This window comes from Sphaeramia orbicularis, chromosome 21 (genome assembly GCF_902148855.1).
Source record: "Sphaeramia orbicularis chromosome 21, fSphaOr1.1, whole genome shotgun sequence".
NCBI lineage: Eukaryota > Metazoa > Chordata > Actinopteri > Kurtiformes > Apogonidae > Sphaeramia > Sphaeramia orbicularis.
In genome coordinates, this window is record NC_043977.1 from 25,554,089 (window position 1) to 25,575,431 (window position 21,343).

A 21,343-nucleotide genomic window follows, 5' to 3' on the forward strand; every position below is an offset into this window, starting at 1 on the left:
TGAGAGCACAGCGTCACTGAACGTCAGCCAATGAGAGCGCACCGTCACAGAACGTCAGCCAATGAGGTGTCCTTGTCATGGGCTTTGAGTATGGAAGCGCCTCCCCTTTTATGGGCGGAGCTATTAAAAAAGAAATATTTAAAAAGTTCCTCTTCCTTTAGCAAAACTATATTTCTTTAAACTAATGGTTGTAGTAGGAAGAGGGAGGTGTCCTTGTCATGGGCTGTGAGTATGGAAGCTCCTTCCCCTTTGTGGGTGGAGCTATTGAGCAAGAAATAATTAAAATGTCCCTCCTTCAGCAAAAGCTTATTTCCTACTATTTGCGTTTGAGCACTTTGTAGACGGTCCTGCTGGAGAAAGCAATTGCTATTTGATGTAACGAAATGCGGGTCATTTCGGCTGAAATGATGTTGTAGTATGTTGCCAGTATAACCAAGATCACAACAAGGTAACATATGTGCTTTGTGGTCCTTTCGTTTGTTCGCTATTGACGGCCAAAGTCCCAATCTGCCAATCTACTGCCAACTTTATGTTAGTATTTTAATTGACATTAAAATGCATAATTAATAGAAGAAATACAAGTAAAACGTATTTTTAAGAGACTCAAGAGACAAACATATGCTTTTAATGATTAAATAATCATTAAATGTTGGTCAGATCTGACCTGCGCGTGGTTTCATGTTCCGGTACGCTGCTTCCGGGACATTCATATTTATTCAAAGATGGCGGCACCAACTGATCGCGGAGTGCCACTCAGCACAGTAAGTAATATTTTATCTACATTAAGGCTGTTGCAAACGCTTGTAATTTAATTCCAAGTAACAAGAGTGAAGTGATACCAAGATAACGGTTCGACGGTGGTTAAGTGAGCGATATGCGCATGAGAAGTCGAATACAACCAGAAAAACAATGTGTCAGACTGACGAACCTCGATTCTAGAGGCGTTTCTGGGGTCAGGGGAGCCTCCTTTGTCCGTAACTGTATCTGCAGCCCCAAAAAACGGACGTTAAAGCAGTTTTTCGATTAGTGCTGTAGATTGTAGCTTTTAGCATCCTTGTTAACAACACTTTTTCTTGCACAGACACGAAGACTGTCGTATTGTCGCGTGTTTTAGGGGACAAAAATAACGATATTTTGATTGATCATGTCTTTAAAGTATCTGCGAAAATGCGAAAACAGAGTTATAATGAGTTCAGAAGAGAATTGTCTAAACTTTTTGACATTCTTCTTCTGCCTTTCCTTCTTGTATTTCTTCTTCTGTGTCTTCTTATGTCTTCTGCTGCTGTTTCTTATTTTGCTTCATCGTCTTCCTTATCTGCTTCTTCTTCATTACCTTTTCTGTGCTTAAAAGTAAGAGAGCAATGTCTTTTCTTCTTTGTAAATGTGAAGTATCAGCTCTAACAAATGGTTGGATTTGGCAGTTCAGACTGAGGTTTATCTGTTAATAATAGGGATGCACAGATGCATCAGCCAAACACTTGTATCGTCCCATACCAATTTTTTGACTGACAAAGGCAAATAAAATGGTAATGATGGGAGTGGCTGATGTTTATTTGGGATTTTCCATACATTTAAATGATTTCAGGTCATATGTTGAGAACTGTCCTGTTGAAAAAGCGCAGTTTTTTCAGAATGGACATTTCTGCACTTCCCAGACACAGCATGCAGAATAAAAGTCAGGTCAAGGGAACATGCATATCTATGACTGGATTACGTTGCTAACATGTTGCAATTATGTAAATATTTTGTATATAAAATAACTGTGATGTAGAATAAAAATTTATTTAAAATATTTGACTTGTTTTCTAGACACATTGGTCCTTCCATTATAATAGGATCGAGAATTGAAACCGTGTTGCTTTAAATCTGTGTAAATAAGTCCAAAAGTTTCCAACATCTTTTCCTAAATGTTGACATCAGTGTAGCTTAATATGCTATTTAACACATCATAGGCAAATGTAAGTGAATTTCCTGTGGGAACCGCATATGTTAAGCACTTTGGCATAAACCCTGTCAAAATCAGTGACATTTTGATGTAACCGTGTCGCAGAGCACATTTTAAAACATTTTTTTCAAATTTAATTTTATGCATTCAGCATCCTTACTATGTTTAAGTACTTACAAATACCTACTGAAATATGTAACACACATTAATATAGGTTATATATGTACAAAGTTAGAGCCCATTGAACACAAAACATTTAACTGTGTCACCATTTGAACTGACCCTCAAGTAACGATAAAAACAACAGCCAGAATTTCACAATCAGCGGATCCCCCATTTAAAGGAGTGATATTTTGCTTTTTTTTTTTTTTTAAATGGAATTATGCATTTTAAAACATTTGCTGGTTGTCTACATAAACTATAAACGCTATGCTTGGGTCTGAATTCTTCATTAATTAAAATCCACAGGTCCATCTTCAACCCTATCTCAGAGTAATGACACCAGAAAGGTTGTTTTGAGCACTGGCCCTTTAAATGCACATGAGCCACTTCACACCCCACTCCTTCCAGGTTGTTAACTGTGCTGCTCTGTCCTGTTCAACCAACAACTGAACATTTTAGGTAATCGGCTTGAAGTTTGGACATATTTTCAGTATCAGCAACAACTGCTGCTGCTGATAGACAATTATGGCGTACTCAAAGAAATGTTCATCGGACATCTTGACCTTATATGTGCAAATGTCATGACATAACTAGTTATAGATGTAACAAATTAAGCAGGAATTAAAACGGGTTGTAGAAATCTACTCGATTTTTGCCAAAATGAATCTAAAGATAGCTTTGCAGCACCTGGAGGGTTCAAATTCGAACTTTATGAATTATTAGGGTCCCTAAATACACAAATAAATGTACCAAAGACTAATAAAAGTGGGTTTAACAAAATATGACCCCTTTAAGATCATCCTATTCTCTAACCTTAAGACTTACAGTTTATATGTGAGGTGAAAGTCAAGAAAACATAGTTACAGTAGATTTGACCAGAGCTGGACTGAAATCTGTAATGTTTCTTTCAAAAGAAAACCACATGCGTAGCAACTGTATAAATGTTCATTTTGTCTTCACAGTTGTGTCCCAAGTTTCTTCATACTAATTCTACCAGCCACACCTGGCCTTTCAGTGCCATAGCTGAGCTCATAGGTGAGTCATCATCACATGATTTCATATAACCGTTGAAGACCTTAAGTTTCATTTAGTCATTCAGTTTCTAGTTTTGGTTACAATTCCTAAAGCAAATCTGCGTGCTCTACTTGTTTCAATACAAACAAATAACCAATAGAATAGAATAGAAAACCAATAGAAAACAAATGTCAGGATGAGTTTTCTGTGTATTAAAGAACACATAAGCAAAATTTATAACATCTTTGTCGGCTTGAATGTCATACATATTTTAGTGGGTATACACTGTTGCCCATGAAGTTGGTGTAAAATAGTTTTACCTCTTCTAATGAAATGATTGTGACATTGTGATTTATTCTTGATAAAATGTAACTGGGAATCAGTCTATAATCATTGCACCTGGTCAGGTATAAATGGAATGAAAAGAGGAATTTTTTGGAAAGCAACATTATTCCAACTTAATGGCCTACATTGCAGTTTTAATGAAAAGGATACATCTTTTCTCAATAACATGCAAAAGCTTATTAACAGAGATAAAGCCAGACATCATGATAAGCATTGTCTCTTATTTTGTCTTAACTCATTGTACTTTGTAAAAAGTCCTTTTTAATTGAATGGCTAGATTTACCTGAAAAATGCTCTTTCCTCAAGTTCCTTATATTCAGCGATGTGCAAACATTTAGAAATGACACAAAAACTTACCTTTTAGCCTACTTTCCAGCCTGGTGCACCTGTTTGATATGGACACTGCAGGCATCTGGGGCAACCTGCACCTAAAATAAACCTAGTACAAAAGTTTGACTAAATTTGGGTGTCATTGCACTTCTTAAGGGCCTCAAAGATTTCCATGGGGTATTAATGTTTTAAAAATGTTTTTTTTTTCTCTACAGACAATGCCTATGATCCTGATGTCAGTGCCAAACAGTTCTGGATTGATAAAACTTTTGTCAATTCCCAAGAATGTCTCACCTTTATGGATAATGGCAACGGACTGGAATATAAAACTATGCACAAGATGCTCAGGTACAGACACATGGACAGGGAGATTATCTTTTAGACACTGATTTATACATTTTTCTGATGGGCGTTAACCTCTATTTGTTCCGTGGTGGAGGAACTTCAGCTGTGTCTCATACTCACTGATTATTTGCATATTTCCTCTCTAGCTTTGGTTACAGTGACAAGATTGCTGTAAACGGTCTGGAGCCAATTGGTATCTATGGAAACGGATTCAAATCTGGGTCTATGCGTCTTGGCAAAGATGCAATTGTTTTCTCCAAGTCCAAGACTGCCCAGTGCGTTGGGATGCTCTCTCAGACCTACTTGGAAGAGATTGGTGCAACGCAAATTATTGTTCCTATCGTCTGCTTGGAACAGAGAGATGAGACGAATATCCTTTATCTACCATAGTGACACATATGGCATCATGTCCATAGAGTGTTTTCATGTTTGATTGAAATCACAAAAGGTCAAATATAAAAGTTTAAGTGCTTAATTGGCAGTAAGTATATTGTTTTATACATGTAAAGACTGCTTATTGTTTCTTATAATAAGGTTCCTGGCCCTGAATGAAGTTCACTTCTTTGATGGAATGTCTCTGCTTTATTCCTAAGATAAGAGTCTGCTTTTGTAATTGATTGATTATGTTCATCATGTTTTCCATTCCAAAAGCAATGAGAGATTTTCTTGTGATCAGATAAGCAGAATTGAGGAAAGAGGTTTTGTTTTGTTTTTTTCCATCTGATACTTTCGGCTATAGCTTCAGTCTTCATCAGAGCTGTCAATCACTTCCTGGTGTGACGTGCTTAAAATCACATCTGAAAACAGACATGTCACATCAGGAAGTGATTGACAGCTCTGATGAAGACTGAAGCTACAGCCGAAACTGTCAGGTGGAAAAAAAAAAAACAAAACCTCTTTCCTCAATTCTGCTTATCTGATCACAAGAAAATCTCTCATTGCTTTTGTAATTGATTATATCTGATTATTTCCAATAATTCCAATAGTTCTTTGTTATAACCACTTTACATGCAAGGATCAAGACTTTAAACCTGTAGATATTAATCTTTTCACTATATCAGAGATAGACAGTCCAGGGTCCCCATGGGACTGGTTTTGAGCAGCAACAATAAAGATAACTAGTCAGTGGGGTCCACATTTTTACTGTAGTTAAACATTTAAGGTAACTGAAATATGTTCTCCTGATGAATTTGGTGAATTTTGTAATCAGCTCATAAGGCTATTTCATCCCAGATGTAATTGGAGCCTTTCATAAGCATTTGTCCTACTGTGTCCTAAGTTACCCTTGACTTCAGTTTTACTCTATGTAAGTGAGGAGCACAGAGCCAGTCTGCAGGACATCCTCCGTTATTCCCCCTTCAAGACAGAAGCAGCTCTGCTCACCGAGGTCAACACCATTGGTTCTTCCTGGTCCAATGGGAGTACTGGCACACGGATCATCATCTGGAACCTCCGTAGGTCTGTCTCGACTCTTATCCACTATTATTGTTAAATATAAGTAGTATCCTGTGCTTACCCCTGTTTGTACAGTGAAGCAGGATTTATAGCTTTAAAATATTGCCTTAAGTAACAAAGTCTGAACCTTTTGAACCAGTAATCATTAAAGTATTGCAAGGTATGTTTACATGCACATAATAATAGTAATAATAGTAGTAATAATAATAATGTTTAGATTTTTGCCCATATACTGAAAAAAAAAATTACTGTTTACTTGACAGTTAAAAATTTATTTTCCACTAGTTTTCCTGTGTACATACAGCTGTGCATACTCCCATTCAAAGTAGAGTTTTTCTGTTATTCTTCTCCAAAGGGTCAGTTTTTTTATCTTTCCATATATCAACAGGTTTGCGTCCTGTTTAAAAGTGTTTAACCACAGCTGAATTTATCCTTCTGGTCAGAAAAGCGGACTTTTCTTTGGGGTATCCATCTCTGCCATAGAGTATTTATTTGTGTTTATTTCAGCTGAGCATAAAAAGGGCAATGTGTCACAATATGAAGTAAAACACGCAATTTAGCCTAATTTTCAGATTCCACTTTATACTCATCCAAAGAATCCTCATGAAATCACAATATTTCCATTTCCCACATGTCTGAACTGGAAAAGCCTTGAGAATATCCACAGTATGACATTTCCATGACACTTAAATATATCCAATGTGGTCTTTTTCTAGTAAATACAATTTCATTTTAACACTTCATATTCTGTGTAACAGGACAGAAGATCAGCTGGAGTTTGATTTTCAGAGGGACCGTTACGATATCAGAATTCCATCCGATATCTACATGGCATTGAATGACAGTTCTCAACATCCAGAGAGGATCTCATCATATGTCCCTGAGACGGTGTATTCACTGCGGGTAAGGAGGAATGATAATATACATCAATTCAAAAAAGTGTACAGACTTTTTCACTGATTGCAAACATTGTCATATTTGTATCATGCCAGTGTTACAAATTATTTAAGCCAAATCCAGTTCCATTTTCTGTGGGTTTTCTGTATTTACACTTTTTATTTGCACATAGAAATAAATTTACAAATATCTTTTCATGGTTGTAGGCATATTGCAGCATTCTGTACTTGAAGCCACGGATGCAAATCGTGATACGTGGTGTGAAGGTGAAGTCTCAACTCGTGGCTAAGAATCTGGCCTACATACGAAAGGACCACTATAAACCCAATTTCCTTGTATCCTTTAATCACCTGTTCTCTGTCTGCTTTGTCTTATCCCACTGTGTTACTTAGTTATCTTACTGTCTCACTTGCTGTTGTTAAATGTTGAGTGTTTACAAATGTAAGTGAGCATTTAACATGCACAGAAACAAACTGCCCGCCTCTTGAGTTTTCCTTAACCTGTCCATAAGAACAAACGCATTCCCATCATTTTTGGTTATAACACCAAAAGTAAAGACCACTATGGGATTATGATGTATCACAAGAATCGGCTCATCAAAGCCTATGAACGCGTCGGCTGCCAGCTCAAGGTGAGTTTGTGTGGATTTTATTCATGTTTTGTTTATCTTGTGTTTTCAGACTGTATCACCTGATGTCTGTTTCTTGTTGTAGGCAAACAACAAAGGTGTCGGTGTCATAGGGGTCATAGAATGCAACTTCCTGGATCCGACACACAATAAACAGAGCTTTATCGAGACTGATAAGTACAGGTATTTTCTTAACTGTTTCCCCACCAGAGGGTTTTGCTGTCTGTCTCCCTCATCTCCGTGTCTGTCCCGTGTCCCTCTCTTTTCCCGTGGTCATCTCCCTCACCTCCAATTCTTCCTCGCTGTCTCTAAAAAGTTGTTCTGAAGGCTCATCATACATCGAATTGTCGCAGTCTCTGTCTATAATCACCTTTCAAGGCTTCTGAAACTGCATATGTTTTCTGCATGGCCAGCATTTACCAACTGCAAATAGTAAAAGTGAAAGTGAATGGTGCTGTATTCGTTGCTATGGGATACAGGTGATTCACGTTTGAAAACTTTGTAACCGGTCCTTCATTTTTCCGGGAAGAGCAGCTTCTTTGTTTGTTTGTTTATTTCATTTTGGGCTAAGGAGAATAATTCACATGGTCCACAACAGCACTAACCACAGTGTAGCAGTGAAAACGCGGATTGACAGAATATCTTGTCAGTGGCTGGGAAAGAGTTAATTGCTTTGAATTATGTATTTAATCATGTTTTTATCATCATATTATTTACTAAATTGGTAGTAAAGACAATACATTCGGTCAAAAAAAGCCAAATATTCCTGAATATAACCAGATTGTCATTTTATTAAGCAAAAAACATGCCAAGACATTAAGCACATTTTTCTTGGCTTGATTACTTAAAAGTGGAATATAAGTGTAGCCACTGGAAAAATTGCCATAATAGGAAAATATCAACTAAATACATTTTACTGTGCAAATTCAATACAGTTTACTGTGGTAACTTTTTAAATGTAGAAATTGTGTAAGTGATCTCACTCTTAAAATAAGGGGTGTCATCGGCACATCATCCATCCGTCCATCTGTACAAAAACTTTGCCGATGACTGAAGGCCGAGGGTTTTGAAGTGTGTGCATTTTATGTTACTCTTTAAACATTGCAATCAAAGCATTTTAAACAAAAAATGGAAATGTGTAAATGCTTTACTTGTTTCAGAAAAACTATGAACAACCTGGGGATCAAACTGGAGGAGTACTGGAATGAGATCCGCTACCGAAGAAGCACTGAAAATCCACACAGCATACCAGTGGAAGATGACATGTTAGGTTCTACACACACATATCTATATATCATACATGTATTTTTCACTTTTTTCACTCCTGATGTCCACTGATCCAATCACTGTGTGTGTGTCTGCAGAAAACGACCAGATCAGAACTGGGTGCAGTGTGATGACTGTTTGCAGTGGCGCAAACTTCCTGATGGGATCGACGTTAGCAAGCTGCCAGACAAATGGTTCTGCCACTTCAATCCTGATCCACAATTCAGGTAAACAGAAATCAAGTAAAGAAAGTCAAACAAGTAATCGAGTAATCCTCTCTTTAAAGGCAGAAAATTTGCATGTATTTTATTTTTAAATGAACATGATCAAAGTAAATGTAAAATCATCAGGAAAAACAACACAATGAACATGCTAAACACTAAAGCAGGATGCTTGCGCAGGTCTTGAAAGTCTTAAATAGTATGGCATTTTATGTGAAAGTCTAAATAAAGTATGGGAAAAAAGCTTCTCATAGTTGAATTTTAGAATATGCTCAAAGGCACATGATGTTAAGAATAAAAAATACATGAAGAAAGCATTTAAAAAGCTTGATATGATTTCAGTAACCGGTTGGTTCTGGAATGAGTCTAGTGACTTGTTTGTATGATATCCATGCACTTTTGTGATTTTCCTATGTTTTGTAAACATTTCTGTCAGTAAAACATAATTTATTACAAATTATGCATTCATTCATTCATACATTTATTAAAATGAACTTTTCTACTACACACAACAGGTACAATCTCAACCAAAAAAGTAGGCATACAAGTATAAAAGTACATAAAGTCAAGGTCTGGGGTGGGAGTTGGGGGGGAGTAGTAGCAGTTTTGAAAAAGTCTGGAATTTTTTATTTGGATAAAGAGCAAGCACCCTGTAAAGGTAACAGACATTAAGTAAAATGTCTTTGCAACAGGTCAGGCATGATGGAAAACACTACAGAAACATTACTATGTGGATTAACATTAAAACCTGTCACAGAGCTGCACTGTGACGACCCTCTCCATCAGACACGGCTATAGACACTCATCCTCTTCGTTTTATGTGGTGAATGTGACAGAATAACAGCTGGAGGACATGTTTATCTCCTCTCCCTGGCAGTTGATGAATGCCAGTGTGATTAATCCACAATGCAATGTCAAGGGCTTTGTCTAATACAAACCAAAGTGTCCTCATTTTCTACAGTAAACGAACATTAAAGTGATGCGGCAGCTACTAGCACGTCAGGTTAAATTAGCAGATTATGTTGTAAACATCACAGGCTCCTTCCCACACAGCAGCAGTAATCCTAACCGTCGTGAACAGATATCCATCCATTTTCTGCTTCTTGTCCTGGTCCTGATGACAGCAGCCTAGACAGAGAACCCCAGTCCTCCCTCTCAAATAGACCAACCTGATCTAGCTTGGACCTACTTTAATCTTTATTCTTTGCACTTGCAGGAGTTGCAAGGTGGAGCAGGAAGCTGAGGACTCTGATGATGACTTGCCCTCATACAGCAAGACATACAAAAAACAGTAAGTTCCATTTCCTTTGATAACACTGGTATCATTTTAGCCCAGAAAACTCAACAATACTTGAGTTGTTAGAGTAGCAGTTGAAATCTTGAAATAATTTTCTTTTTGTGCACCAGTATGACCTAAAACATGATCACATTTTTCACACAAGTCCTAAAAATTAGATAAAAGGAACCCAATTAAATCATCAAAAGAGTATTAAATAGATGGGTGATAGGATTTCGTGCGTGCAAAAAGATCAGAGCCAGAACAATATCAAGGGCTCCAACCTTGGCTTTGATAAACCTCTCGCTCTCAACCAATGGCTTTTGCTCCCGAGAAGTTCAGTTACAGCTACTAGCCAATCAGTAGTGGAGAGGGGGCGGGTCTTGTGGAGATGAACAAACTGGTTTGGAGACAGCATGTTCAGAATAGCCAACTGTACGTGGTGACACTCATAGAGATGGAAGGCAAACAGATGAAGACGTCCTGCAGGCTGATAGTGGACTGAAAAATAAATGGCGTTGGGTGTGGATAGAGGAGGTGGGAATGGATGGAAAGCCGAACGGCAGTTAGTTCAAATAATTAAGACAAAGGGGTGTTTGTTTGTGTACATTATGCTCGCACACATTAAAATATGCGATGAGCGATAAAAAAGTACTTTCATCGCATGAAGCTGACCCTAGCCATAGAGCTGCTGTGTGTGCGTCAGATGGAGTATTATTACTGCCTTATGATCTGTTGTGATATGTCTGTAGTGATGCGGTTCAGTTGGTTACCCAGAGGACTCTCAATGAATCAAGAGAGGGGCACCGGGGGGAGATGAATCTTAAGAGCAGGGGGGTTGCGGTCCGTGCCGTACCGGAAGTCTAGTACACAAAAACCATACGGCCGTAAAACTGAAGTCTGAAGTGTAATCTGAAGTCTGGCTCTGCCAAAAGACATGTTCAAAAACGGTCTTGCACAATTTAAAAATGTGTTAATTTTGTTCAGAATGGTTCTAGATATAGGGCCTAATTTACTAAAGGTTTGAGCGTGTAAAAACGTGCGCAAACTTGACTGAGCACGCAACAACACGTTTAAGCTTATCTACTAACAGGGCGCACCGAGGTTTGCGCCTCTCAGATGGGCAAAACAGCTCGCGCAACCCATTTAGCGTGTTTGCCCTGATGAATATGCAATATGGGCGTTTCTGCCAGAACGTGCAAAATTATTGGGAGGTGTAAATGCAAATATTTATTTAGCGCGTGCAATGTGATTTACCAAACCTGAAACAGATTGCGGTGGCTGATTTTGCGTCTATATTTAGGACGTCTGAAATCCAGGTTTTAACTTCCCGCAAAATTGACTGCAGTAGTTGTGGTGAGGAGGAGACATAGGCACAACACACAGAACCAATCTGTTCTGATCACATCAACATTTTTGGAATGATGGAAGAAAAAAAAAAAGAAGAATTTGAGACATATGACCCCCACTTTATGGACCTGCCCCCCACGCCCGGTTCCACCAGTGGTACATCACAGTAGGTCAGGACCGACTCCTGAGAAACGTCTCTTTCTCTGTCTCTGTCTCTGCCCCCCCCGCCCCCGTGCGCACACAAGGGAAACCGAACAGGATGGATTCGAGCGCTGCACAACACACAGAAATAAATGTGCATTTAAGATGATATTTAGTCATTTTGTGTTTTATCCTATGAGTTAACATTCAGTTAACAGTCAGTTAACCTCTCCATAGGATGGCAACGCACGCACATCGACACGTCTCCTCTCGTCAGTAAATGATGCTGAGGGATTTACATGCATTTCTATCAGGCCGCACTCTGCGTCGAAATCCAACGCGGAAGGGGTACCCTTTGTGTCAAATAGTGCCGCTATGGGCTCTGACCATGCGTCGATTTGTCACGACTTGGGATGAGACTGTGTTGCACGTGCACACACACACACACAAACAGCAATGTCCACGGTGCTGTGACTGGGCTCCTGAACCGCCTATATAGGCACTGATGTGGAGGGTTTTCTCTCATGCCCACGGACTTAAAAGTTTTCATTCATCATACATTCACCATGCAGAGCAACATAAAGAGAGAAGGTATTTATTTCACTAATAGCACACTTCACCACTGATAAACAACAATAGAGAAATGCCTATTCACCCCTCTGTGTGGAAAAAGAACAACTTCATATTTATGAGTGCTGGCATATCCCAGAGCAGTTTTTACAGCGCACTATCTCCATGATAACAACCAGTAGCGCACGCAAAATCCTCATTTAAATAGGGCGGTCTCCAAGACTTTGCGCCTGTTGTCATTTACGCAGGCAATCTTAGATGATCACCCCTGACACGCAAATCAATAGCACGCACATATTTTAGCATGAGCAAGCACATTTGCGCCCATTATTTGCGATCTTAGTAAATCAGGCCCATAGAGTTAGTTGTCCAATGCGAATTAAACAGCAGTGAAAAAATAAGATTATATGTATTAATGTTCTTTTAATAATATATTTTATTTATAACACACTTTTCATTCAGTGAATCTCAAGACTCCTACAGTAGAAAAGGACACCCCCCCCCAGAAAAAAAAAAAACCCATAAACATAAACAATTATAAGCCTTTTTAAATTGGTATGTTTTCAGTCCAATTTTAAATGAGTCCAGGTTCTGCATTTCTCTCAGTTCCACCGGGAGGCTGTTCCAAAGCTGAGGTGTAACAGAACAGAAGGCTCTGTCCCCCATGGTAGAGCTTGGTTTTGGTTTTGGCCCCAACCTACTTTTTATGGGGAAGTGAAAGCCCACACCAAGCGTTATTACATCACTGTTGAAAGCTCAGCTCATACTTCCTAATGCAGATCCTGTGGTGGATTAATGAGCAGAATTGCATTGTATTTGCACAATACTCAAATAAGTATGTTCCATCTGAAATTGCATGAAAAGGCACTATAGGTGCTATGATTTTCAACAATTTCTCGAGGGAGGGCCCCCCGGACCCCCTTTTACATGATGTGTAGTCCGTGTGAGTTGGGTGGTTAAGGGGCCACCTTATTGCTCAGGAGCCTATGATTTCTTAATTTGCTCCTATGCAGACCTGTGAATTGCTGGATGTAGACCCACCAACAACCCATTCCTCATGATCCAACCTGAAGAAAAATTTTCAGGCTTGAGATTTTTTTTTTTTTTAAATCACCCCTGTGACTGTATTCCTGAATTGTTGTGAAATTATAACCTACATGGTAAAGTTACGTAAGCAGTAACTGATCCGACCTCCTTTTGCTCCTTTTTTGACTTTCAATGACTGCTGAGGGTCATTTTCTCACTCACTGGTCCTCTTTCTCTTAATGGATGAACATCTTGACATTTTCTTGGAAAAGTTTCTAGTACAATTCAGTATTCATACCAACTTCCTACTTGCAGCTTCCTCCTTGTAACAGGCATGTATACCATTGTTGTTCAGTTTTCTACATGCTCAGAGAGGGTTGACTGACTGTGTCCTCCTGGATTATTATGTGCCTTGATCTTGGTGTGACTGTTTTTTGGTTGATAATGCTTGTAAATGGTAATAATTGTGTTCAGTACTCAATCTGTGCACCATTAGACTTCTGAAAATACTTGAAATTTTATACTTTTTACAGTAAATAAATACATAGGTTTAATGTTTATGTCCTGTTAGTTTCATTGGATTCCCAGCATCTAGTTATAGGACTTCCGTGAATATCTTATCATGTTTTAGTCATATCTATGTTGTTAGAGAACAAGTAGACTAATAAAAAATCTGAAAAGTATAAAAGTATTGTAAAGAATATTTCCTAAAAAAAGAAGAAAAAAAACATCCACCCATTAGATTCCTGTTGGTGAATCTTGACGTATTGTTTGTTTTCCACAGGGAGAGGGAAGATAAAAGGAAAGCAGAGAGGATGAGAGCACAGGTGAGGAGCAAGAAACTGAAATCACCTGTTAGAACTCATTTACAGATGTATCATAGAGGTGTCAAACACATGGTCTGCTGGCCAAAACCGGCCTGCCAAAGGTCCAGTCCAGTCCATGAGATGAATTTATGAAATGTTAAAAATTACAGAAATGTTACATCATTGCTCATATCTATTCTACATTCTCCTGCAGGAAGTCAGATGGCAACAGGGAGGTCGAAGACTGCAGCCGCATCAAAGCGTATGAAAAACAGTCATATTAACCAATGATTGTAACAATTACTAATCTTTTTATGTGTTGATAGCTTCCTGACATATTAATAAATACATTACAGAATAGCTTAGGAATACTATTAGAGAAAAGGCAGGTGTATTTATGTTTTCTTTTCCATCAGACGGTGTGTTCCCCTTCCACCCCCACCACCCCAAGAAGCGGGTTTAACAGAAATTCAGTACAAGGAGGTGCTGCAAGGGCTGAATCCTCTGCACTGAGTTCATCCACCATTTCACAAGCTGGTAAGATGCCAATTCACCCAGAATTCAGAACTATTCATGTGAAAAATGCTGCATACATGACCTTGGAAAATCCAAAAGCTCTACTCCAAGTACTTCTGTATTTGGACAGGGTGGAAATTTCTACTGGACATCTAATAAAGAATAATTTGCAGCATATATTCATGTGGACAGGTGCTGCTGAATATTTTACAATAATTAGATGGATAAAAAAAAACATACTTTTTTTATCCAATTGAAGAATCTTAAATTTTTAAAACTGTATAAATCCAGTTTTTTTTCACTTTCTTCTAACCCAATTTTAACCAGTATTTTTTACTATGTCTTGTAGGACTGATATTACATGATAAAAAAGTTTGCTTGTTCTCTAATTATCCTGATAAATTTCAAATCAATTATTCTGTTATGGTTAAAGGCTGATTTCTCTGTGAGCTTTGAAGAAATCAGATTGGTTACCTGTGTTTTTAAATGATTATTTATGGTCAGAATGTGACAAACGTTTCAGAAATCTACAGGAAGAAGATTTAAAACAACCATAATGATAAAAAATTATTTAAACCTTGAGTAAAATGAAGTGAATGAATGGATTTTTTTTCTTTTTTCAGTTATATTCATTTACTGAACACAGACCATTTCAACAAACATTTTTCTGACAATCAGTAACTGAAAAAAGAATAAGCTGAGGCCAAAGGCTTATTTACAAACCTTGAAGTAACCAGAATACCAAAAGAGATTCATGAACATACATAAGTCAAAATAACCCTCAATTATGTTGCATTTAAATCATTCATTGCATCGTAATCCTTAAGTTTTTTACATTTTAATGCTGTTTTGAAATTCAACAGAGAGCTACACAATTTCAACTCATCACTATGTTCATTCCATAAAAACACATCTATATTTTATATTTACATTCTTAAGGTTAAAAACCTTTTTATGTAATCAGGAAGTTTTTTGTTCTTAATTCAAAAGTATTTTCAGTGTTTTTAAATATATTATGGCGAGAAATTTCAGGGTACAGGATCCTACAAAGAGTTGATTAGTGTGCTCTTACTCGCCAGCTTTATTTATTATTCTACCTGCTTTTTTTATTTATTTTTTTAAGTTTAATTATAAAGTCTGTTTGTTGCATAAACATTTACCCAAATTTATTACACAGTATGACATATATGGCATTAAATCAAGCAGTACAGTAAGTGTAGATATTTTTAAGTAAATACAAAGCCTAAGTGTAAAATTAACCCTAAAGATGAAACATAAATGTTATTCCAATGACATTTATACCAATATAAAATATGCTAGTGGTCATTACTGTTTTGCTCAAATCAGTGTGTCCCAATACTTTTGTCCATATAGTGGATTTTGCAACTCAACCTTTAGGGTTTCTTGGATGCTCAATAAAAAAAATTTCAACTGAACCCAAAATGTAAGCAGTTGGTGAAGTTTATAATGCAGACAAAGAAAATGATTTAGCCTTGAGGGTCAAACAAAATTCTACACTAAAAAAGTACTTGGGGCTTTAAAATTGTGAGTTGTGATTAAAAACAGTCATTCCTCTTTCCAGCCTGCAGTCCCTCCAGCAGTGATGGTCTTCCAATTATTTCTAATGTCTGCTCTCTGAGGATAGACCCACAGAGGTATGAGTGTGTATTGTTTGCTTAACTAAAACCATTGTTTTTTCGTTGCAAACCATATTAACAGTGCCTTTGTGTCCCCAGCAGAGTTAAAAGACCCCAACCTGTTACTCCACAAAGTACACCCAAAAGGCCCCGAGTAAGCTGGCTGAGCAGAGACATCTCAAATGCATCATCTGTGGATGTGAGCCCTGTGAGCACTGCTTCAGTGCCTTTAGACAGCGACGATGATACCGATGATGACCTTTTCATTGTGGAGAGTGGCAGTACCCTCAAGCCGAAGCAGACTGGCTTCAGTTTGGCTAAAGTGAAGCAGGAACCAACACAAAATGAGACTGCTGTTAATTTGTTGTTGGAGTGCAGCGATGATGCTGCTGTGGACCCCCCCTCGGAGACAAACAAGGCAGGAACTAGCTCCTCAGGGACAGCAAATGTGAGAACATCTCCTCTAACAGTGTGCAGCACCACCACTCAGACAGAAGTAAGAGGAAAAATAAAGGAGGAAAAAGATGATGGGGGGAAGGCAGGGCAAAGTCTGGACAAGAATCAAACCGTAGGGGAAGAGAGAGTAGTAGCAGGTACATCTTCAGATGTGGGCACCGTCTGTGATATCAAGGAAGAGAACCACAGTGCAACTCAGAGTGAAAAGCAGACCTTCCAGAATGGGGCGCCACAGCGTCAGGATAATGACGAAGACTTTGTACATTCCCGTGCAGATCCCTCCCCATCACTACTTCAGCACCCCACTGTGTCAGAGATACAGCAACAACAAGACCAGCTTTTGGAGCTCATGCAGGCCACAGCCCAGGAGAGAGACTCTTTAAAAGAACAGGTCAATCAGCTCAGCTCCCAGCTACAAGAAACGCAGAGCAAACTGCAAGAGCTGTCTGAAATCAATGTAAAGAAGGAGGCTTCTCACCAACACACCCAGACAGAGGAAACGCAGGATGGGAAGGACTACAAAAGTCTGTTTGAGAAAGCCAGGCAGAAAGTCAATGACCTGATTAAGGACAAAGTGGATTTACTGGCAGCTGCTGAGGCCAAACCCAGCACTGTCCAAGGTGAGGAAAAGGACATTGAGGAGATTTCACTGCAAGTTGGCTGTCTTCTCCAAGAGCTGGAGCAAAGAAACAAGGAGAGGGACGAGCTGCGATCACAGGTTTGTATTCCAGCTTTGCATTGAGTTTTAATGGCTGGAGGTTTTCCAGCTTCTTCACCCTGTGCATGGTCGTTCAGTCTGCTACATACTCGACGAGAACAGAACATTTTCTTCTTGCTCCTGGGGCTGAGAGCAACAAGACGTCATTTTATTCCAGTTTTTCTGTTCATCTTGTTCTTGACACACCGTCCGGGCAGAACTTTGTTCTCCTGCGTTGTGCGAGAAGTATTGCGCGATTGGTCAGATATTCAAAGTGGGCGTGGTTAATGCAGAAAAGTGGAGGACCCCCGGCAAGTTCGGCACTTGAATTTCTTGTGACGTATGAAGTGTCTTGGCCAGAACAAACTTTGTTTTTGCCACCTCAAGAAAATGAACAAATTTCTCTGTTCTTGCAGAGTATGTAGCACGCCTTAGACTGAAGTACATCCACTGACCAGAAATAAAGTACAGCAAATGATTATTGTGTTTTTTATCAATATTAGGGAGGCTCTGATTGTGACAATATTGATTCCAATGTTCTTTTGTTTTTTATTATTATTTATTACCCCCTTTGTGCCAAGGAAACAAAGAAACCTTCATCATAAAAATAACTCAACTATTGTCTTTGAATGAGAACAACTTCAATCATCAAATTTATGCAACAACCTTTAATATAACACAACAGACAAACATAAGCCACTGTTATTAGAAAGTGTTGTCTTCTTGGCCGATACTGATGTTTGATCATTACATCTGTGGTAGGTTTTGGAAAATAATGCAGCCTTATGGCACAATAAAATGTCCCACTTTGGTAACACATTAAACACTAAAATAATTTCATAGCAGGTTCACAAAGGTAAAATTACCATTGGAATTCTCCTTTAAAACATTTGACTAATTCTGAAAGATGAACCACAATCAACCTTGAACACTGAATTTCATACTTCCCATTTGAACACACAATAATTTCAGCTCAGATGTTCCAGCTTTTTGTATCCTTCAATTTCATGTTGTGTGGAAAAAACTATCAGGAACCAGATTGGTACCCCACAAGACCATTAAACAAATCTCTTCAGTTTACTAAATATAAATGTATGTGGTTGTTTATTTATGCTCCTCATTGTTTTTTTCTTTTCACTGTCTACTATGCCACCAGTTGGACGGTCTGGAGGAGGAAAGGGCAAATCTGGCGTCCAAGTGTGAGGAGCTCACGTTGCGTTTGCAGCAGCAGAGGGAAAACACAGGGGAGGGAAGTAGAGCTCAACACCAAGCCAATGATTCATCTGCACCAACAGATCCAGAAGAGGCAGGGGGCAGCGCTGACTCTGGCCCAGCTTCAAGTTCGGATGCATGCAGAAGGTACCTATTGGACAACGCCATACATGAGCATCCAACCACCAACAAAAATCAGTAATGTTTATTTGAATTGTCTTTTTATTTGTCCCTCTGTTTACCCTTTTCAGTTTGGTTGAGCTTCGGCACAACGTCGGACGCCTTCTCGTGACCTACATGCCTGCTCTGGAACTGGATCAAGTGAATTATGATTGTAACGTCATTGATGAGATCTTAGAACAGTATCTGAATAGTCACGAACAACCAGCAGTGTAGGTAACAGGGTTCAGAACTTATGCTCCATGTGCAATTCACACATTGTAAATACTTCATACTGATTGTTTTTTGGGGTTTTTTATGAGTAATTTAAGAGATATTTATATGCAGTCTTACAGATAATCTCTTTGTATCTGTTTCAAACATGCAGTGCTTTTAACATAAATTGATTTGTTTTCATGTTACCAATGCAAAATGTCTGAGGTTACTCCTGAAGAAAAAGCAATATAAATGGTATAATCACAGGAAGCATAAATTAATGCACTAATACATGTATTTTTTCTTTTATGTCATCCTCTGCTTTCCCTTGTGTGTTGAAACCATTATTTATACAGTATGTATATGTAGACTTACAAGATTAGAAAAAGGTTTGTCAAATATATTTTTGTATTTCCTTCTGTTTTCTGTCTTTTCTTCATTTTATCAATGCAAAAGTCACACGCTGGGGAAAATTAAGGAACAAAATTTCAATTATTCAGTGTTACTTTATAAAATATTTTAAATTACGCAACTAAAAATAATAACAGTGATGTGCGAGTGTCATGTACTTGGTTTAGTAGGACCTCAGTGGTTCTTCAGAGTCCATAATAATGCTGCCCTATAATGCACACAAGCCTGTTAATGCCTCCCCTTTTGCACTGCACAAAGGTCAAGTAAGTGGTGGAGGCTGGTCAGGATGACAGCAGAGGTCAAAGGAGCTTTCGTTAACAGTAAAGAAGCAGTGGAAGAGGAATTAATGACAGGATTTACCCTTAGGCTTGGGAAAGTACTTAGGTTACAGTAGGTCACAGTGTTTTCTGTAATTTTGTGGAAGAATTGGGCGTACAGGGTGAGGAGTTTAGAACCTTTCCCACAATGAAGGTTCTGTCTTTCAAAAAACATTTCACGTTTGTTTTCGACGATTATTATTGTAATGATCTCTCAATGTAAAAGTCTTTTCTAGAGCAAATTGTAATTAACATAAAAAACCCAAATTGTAACATGTTAATGAAGTACACTGAGAAACAACAAACATACCCATGGGAGGTTATTTTGTTGAGTTTACATTAATGTGGATTAAGTGGCTAAATATTATAAGGGTAAGGAAACCTCTGAATAAATAATTCAACTTTATTCTCTTACGTAACCTTAGGCCTTAGGCTATATGCTGGAATATTTCCCTTTTTTTATGTTCATTAATATGCATTGTTCCTCCTTTTCTTAAACAAATAACTACCTTGGACAGACAAGAAATTGTAGGATTCCACTCATACAAGAATGAAAAATGTACACTCCAGTATGTAATACTCTATAAATTCATTTAAAAAGCTATAACACATATAACGGGCAGTAAAAACCTCAGTGTATAAATAAGTAAGATGAAACATCTACAGTCAGATGCTCATGTCACTAAATCATCTAACACCACACTGAAAGCGTCCATTGAGACCAGTTCCCGACAGTTTCAGGTCCTTTTGCAGATTGTGCTGAACACAGGGTATAGACCTGTGGTTTCAGCTGGAAACCCAAAAAGACAATTTCATGTCTCTAGGGTCATGATATAAAAAAAAAAAAGTCATGAATTGCCACTGTCTACATTTTTATAGCCTCTTTCACTGTAAAACTATCAATTAAATGCACTTTTTCCTCTTGTGTTTTTACAAAATTTTCATCAAGTTATGTATTATAATCTTGTTACCTCTTTTTATTTTCTTTACATATTAAGTTATTTTCATTAACATCTTTATTTTTTTTTACATTGCTTTTGTCTTGTTACATTTTTATGTCATTTTCATCTTATTGTGCTTTTTACTTGGTTTTAATCATGTTATATCTTTCTTAATGTAATTTTTCATCTTGTGACGTCTTCATGACTGGTTTCACATGTCTTTGTTGAGGTTTCTCTTCCTCTGTTTTAATTATGGAATTAAATTCATATATCATGTACTCTACTATTATCATGTGTTTTACTCAGATACTCGATGACCCAATAAAACCAGTTCCATGACCAAATTTGGGTCCTAACCTCAAGTCTGGGAAGGCCATTTTCTGATGACAGAATAAATCCAAGTCTGTAACTACTTTTACCTAATGCCAGATGTAGAGCTGTGGGTGTGATGGAAGCAGAAATAAAATATATTTATGAATAACAACATGCCAGTATTTCTGTGTGTGGAAAGGCAGAGCACCAGAATGACTGCTAATATGAATGAGGTTAAACTACAGGCAAACTGCTGCAGGATGATATTAAACCATTAGTTTAACCCTCTAAGACCTTAACAGCCACAGGCGACTGAAATCATCTACTTATATAAAATGTGTAATAACTTTTGCTCCACTGATCCTCTCAGTACATTGAAATAATTCAGGCATAATGCAGTTTCTTAACTTGTCAGTGACATCAGATTTGACCCATTTGGACATTCAGAGGCTCTGCAATGAACACCGTCAACTTTTACAACCTTGATTCACCAATGAAACTCGTAGTTTAAAAAATGACAGTGGTCGTAGACACCTGTTTTACCAACATCCGGTAAATCAAATATAGGAAAATCCCTGTTTTTACATGAAGAATGCAAAATGAAGAGGAGAATGTTATGATAGCTGGTGATGAATCAGTTAGGAAAGATTAAATATACACAGAAAATCTTGAAAGTGGCCACAAAAATAGTT

The 21,343-nt window shown here is 38.0% G+C and overlaps 1 protein-coding gene across 3 annotated transcripts; it reads left to right on the forward strand.

Annotated features, from left to right (window-relative positions):
* Positions 1-717: 717 nt before the first annotated feature.
* On the forward strand, positions 718-19,563 carry morc3a (MORC family CW-type zinc finger 3a). 3 transcript variants are annotated; one of them, XM_030124879.1, is made up of 19 exons: positions 718-761; positions 3,070-3,142; positions 4,012-4,144; positions 4,288-4,511; positions 5,443-5,599; positions 6,355-6,499; positions 6,700-6,828; positions 7,005-7,124; positions 7,207-7,304; positions 8,282-8,386; positions 8,486-8,614; positions 9,825-9,899; positions 13,756-13,798; positions 13,992-14,039; positions 14,194-14,314; positions 15,876-15,948; positions 16,030-17,104; positions 18,240-18,442; positions 18,547-19,563. In XM_030124879.1, the coding sequence occupies exons 1-19, from the start codon at positions 723-725 to the stop codon at positions 18,689-18,691; spliced, it is 3,135 nt and encodes a 1,044-aa protein (XP_029980739.1). In that variant the 5' UTR covers positions 718-722; the 3' UTR covers positions 18,692-19,563. The 3 variants fall into 3 exon arrangements, with proteins under 3 accessions (XP_029980739.1, XP_029980740.1, XP_029980741.1); XM_030124880.1 differs by having other exon boundaries at positions 16,033-17,104; XM_030124881.1 differs by lacking the exon at positions 13,992-14,039.
* The last annotated feature ends 1,780 nt before the right edge of the window (positions 19,564-21,343 follow it).

Excerpts from the sequence above, each read along its gene's own strand:
- morc3a (XM_030124879.1), top strand. The coding sequence starts at position 723 with ATGGCGGCACCAACTGATCGCGGAGTGCCACTCAGCACA. Across the intron at positions 4,512-5,442 it reads GGAACAGAGAGATGAGACGA|TCTATGTAAGTGAGGAGCAC; the intron begins ATATCCTTTATC and ends CTTCAGTTTTAC. Across the intron at positions 15,949-16,029 it reads CTGAGGATAGACCCACAGAG|CAGAGTTAAAAGACCCCAAC; the intron begins GTATGAGTGTGT and ends TTGTGTCCCCAG.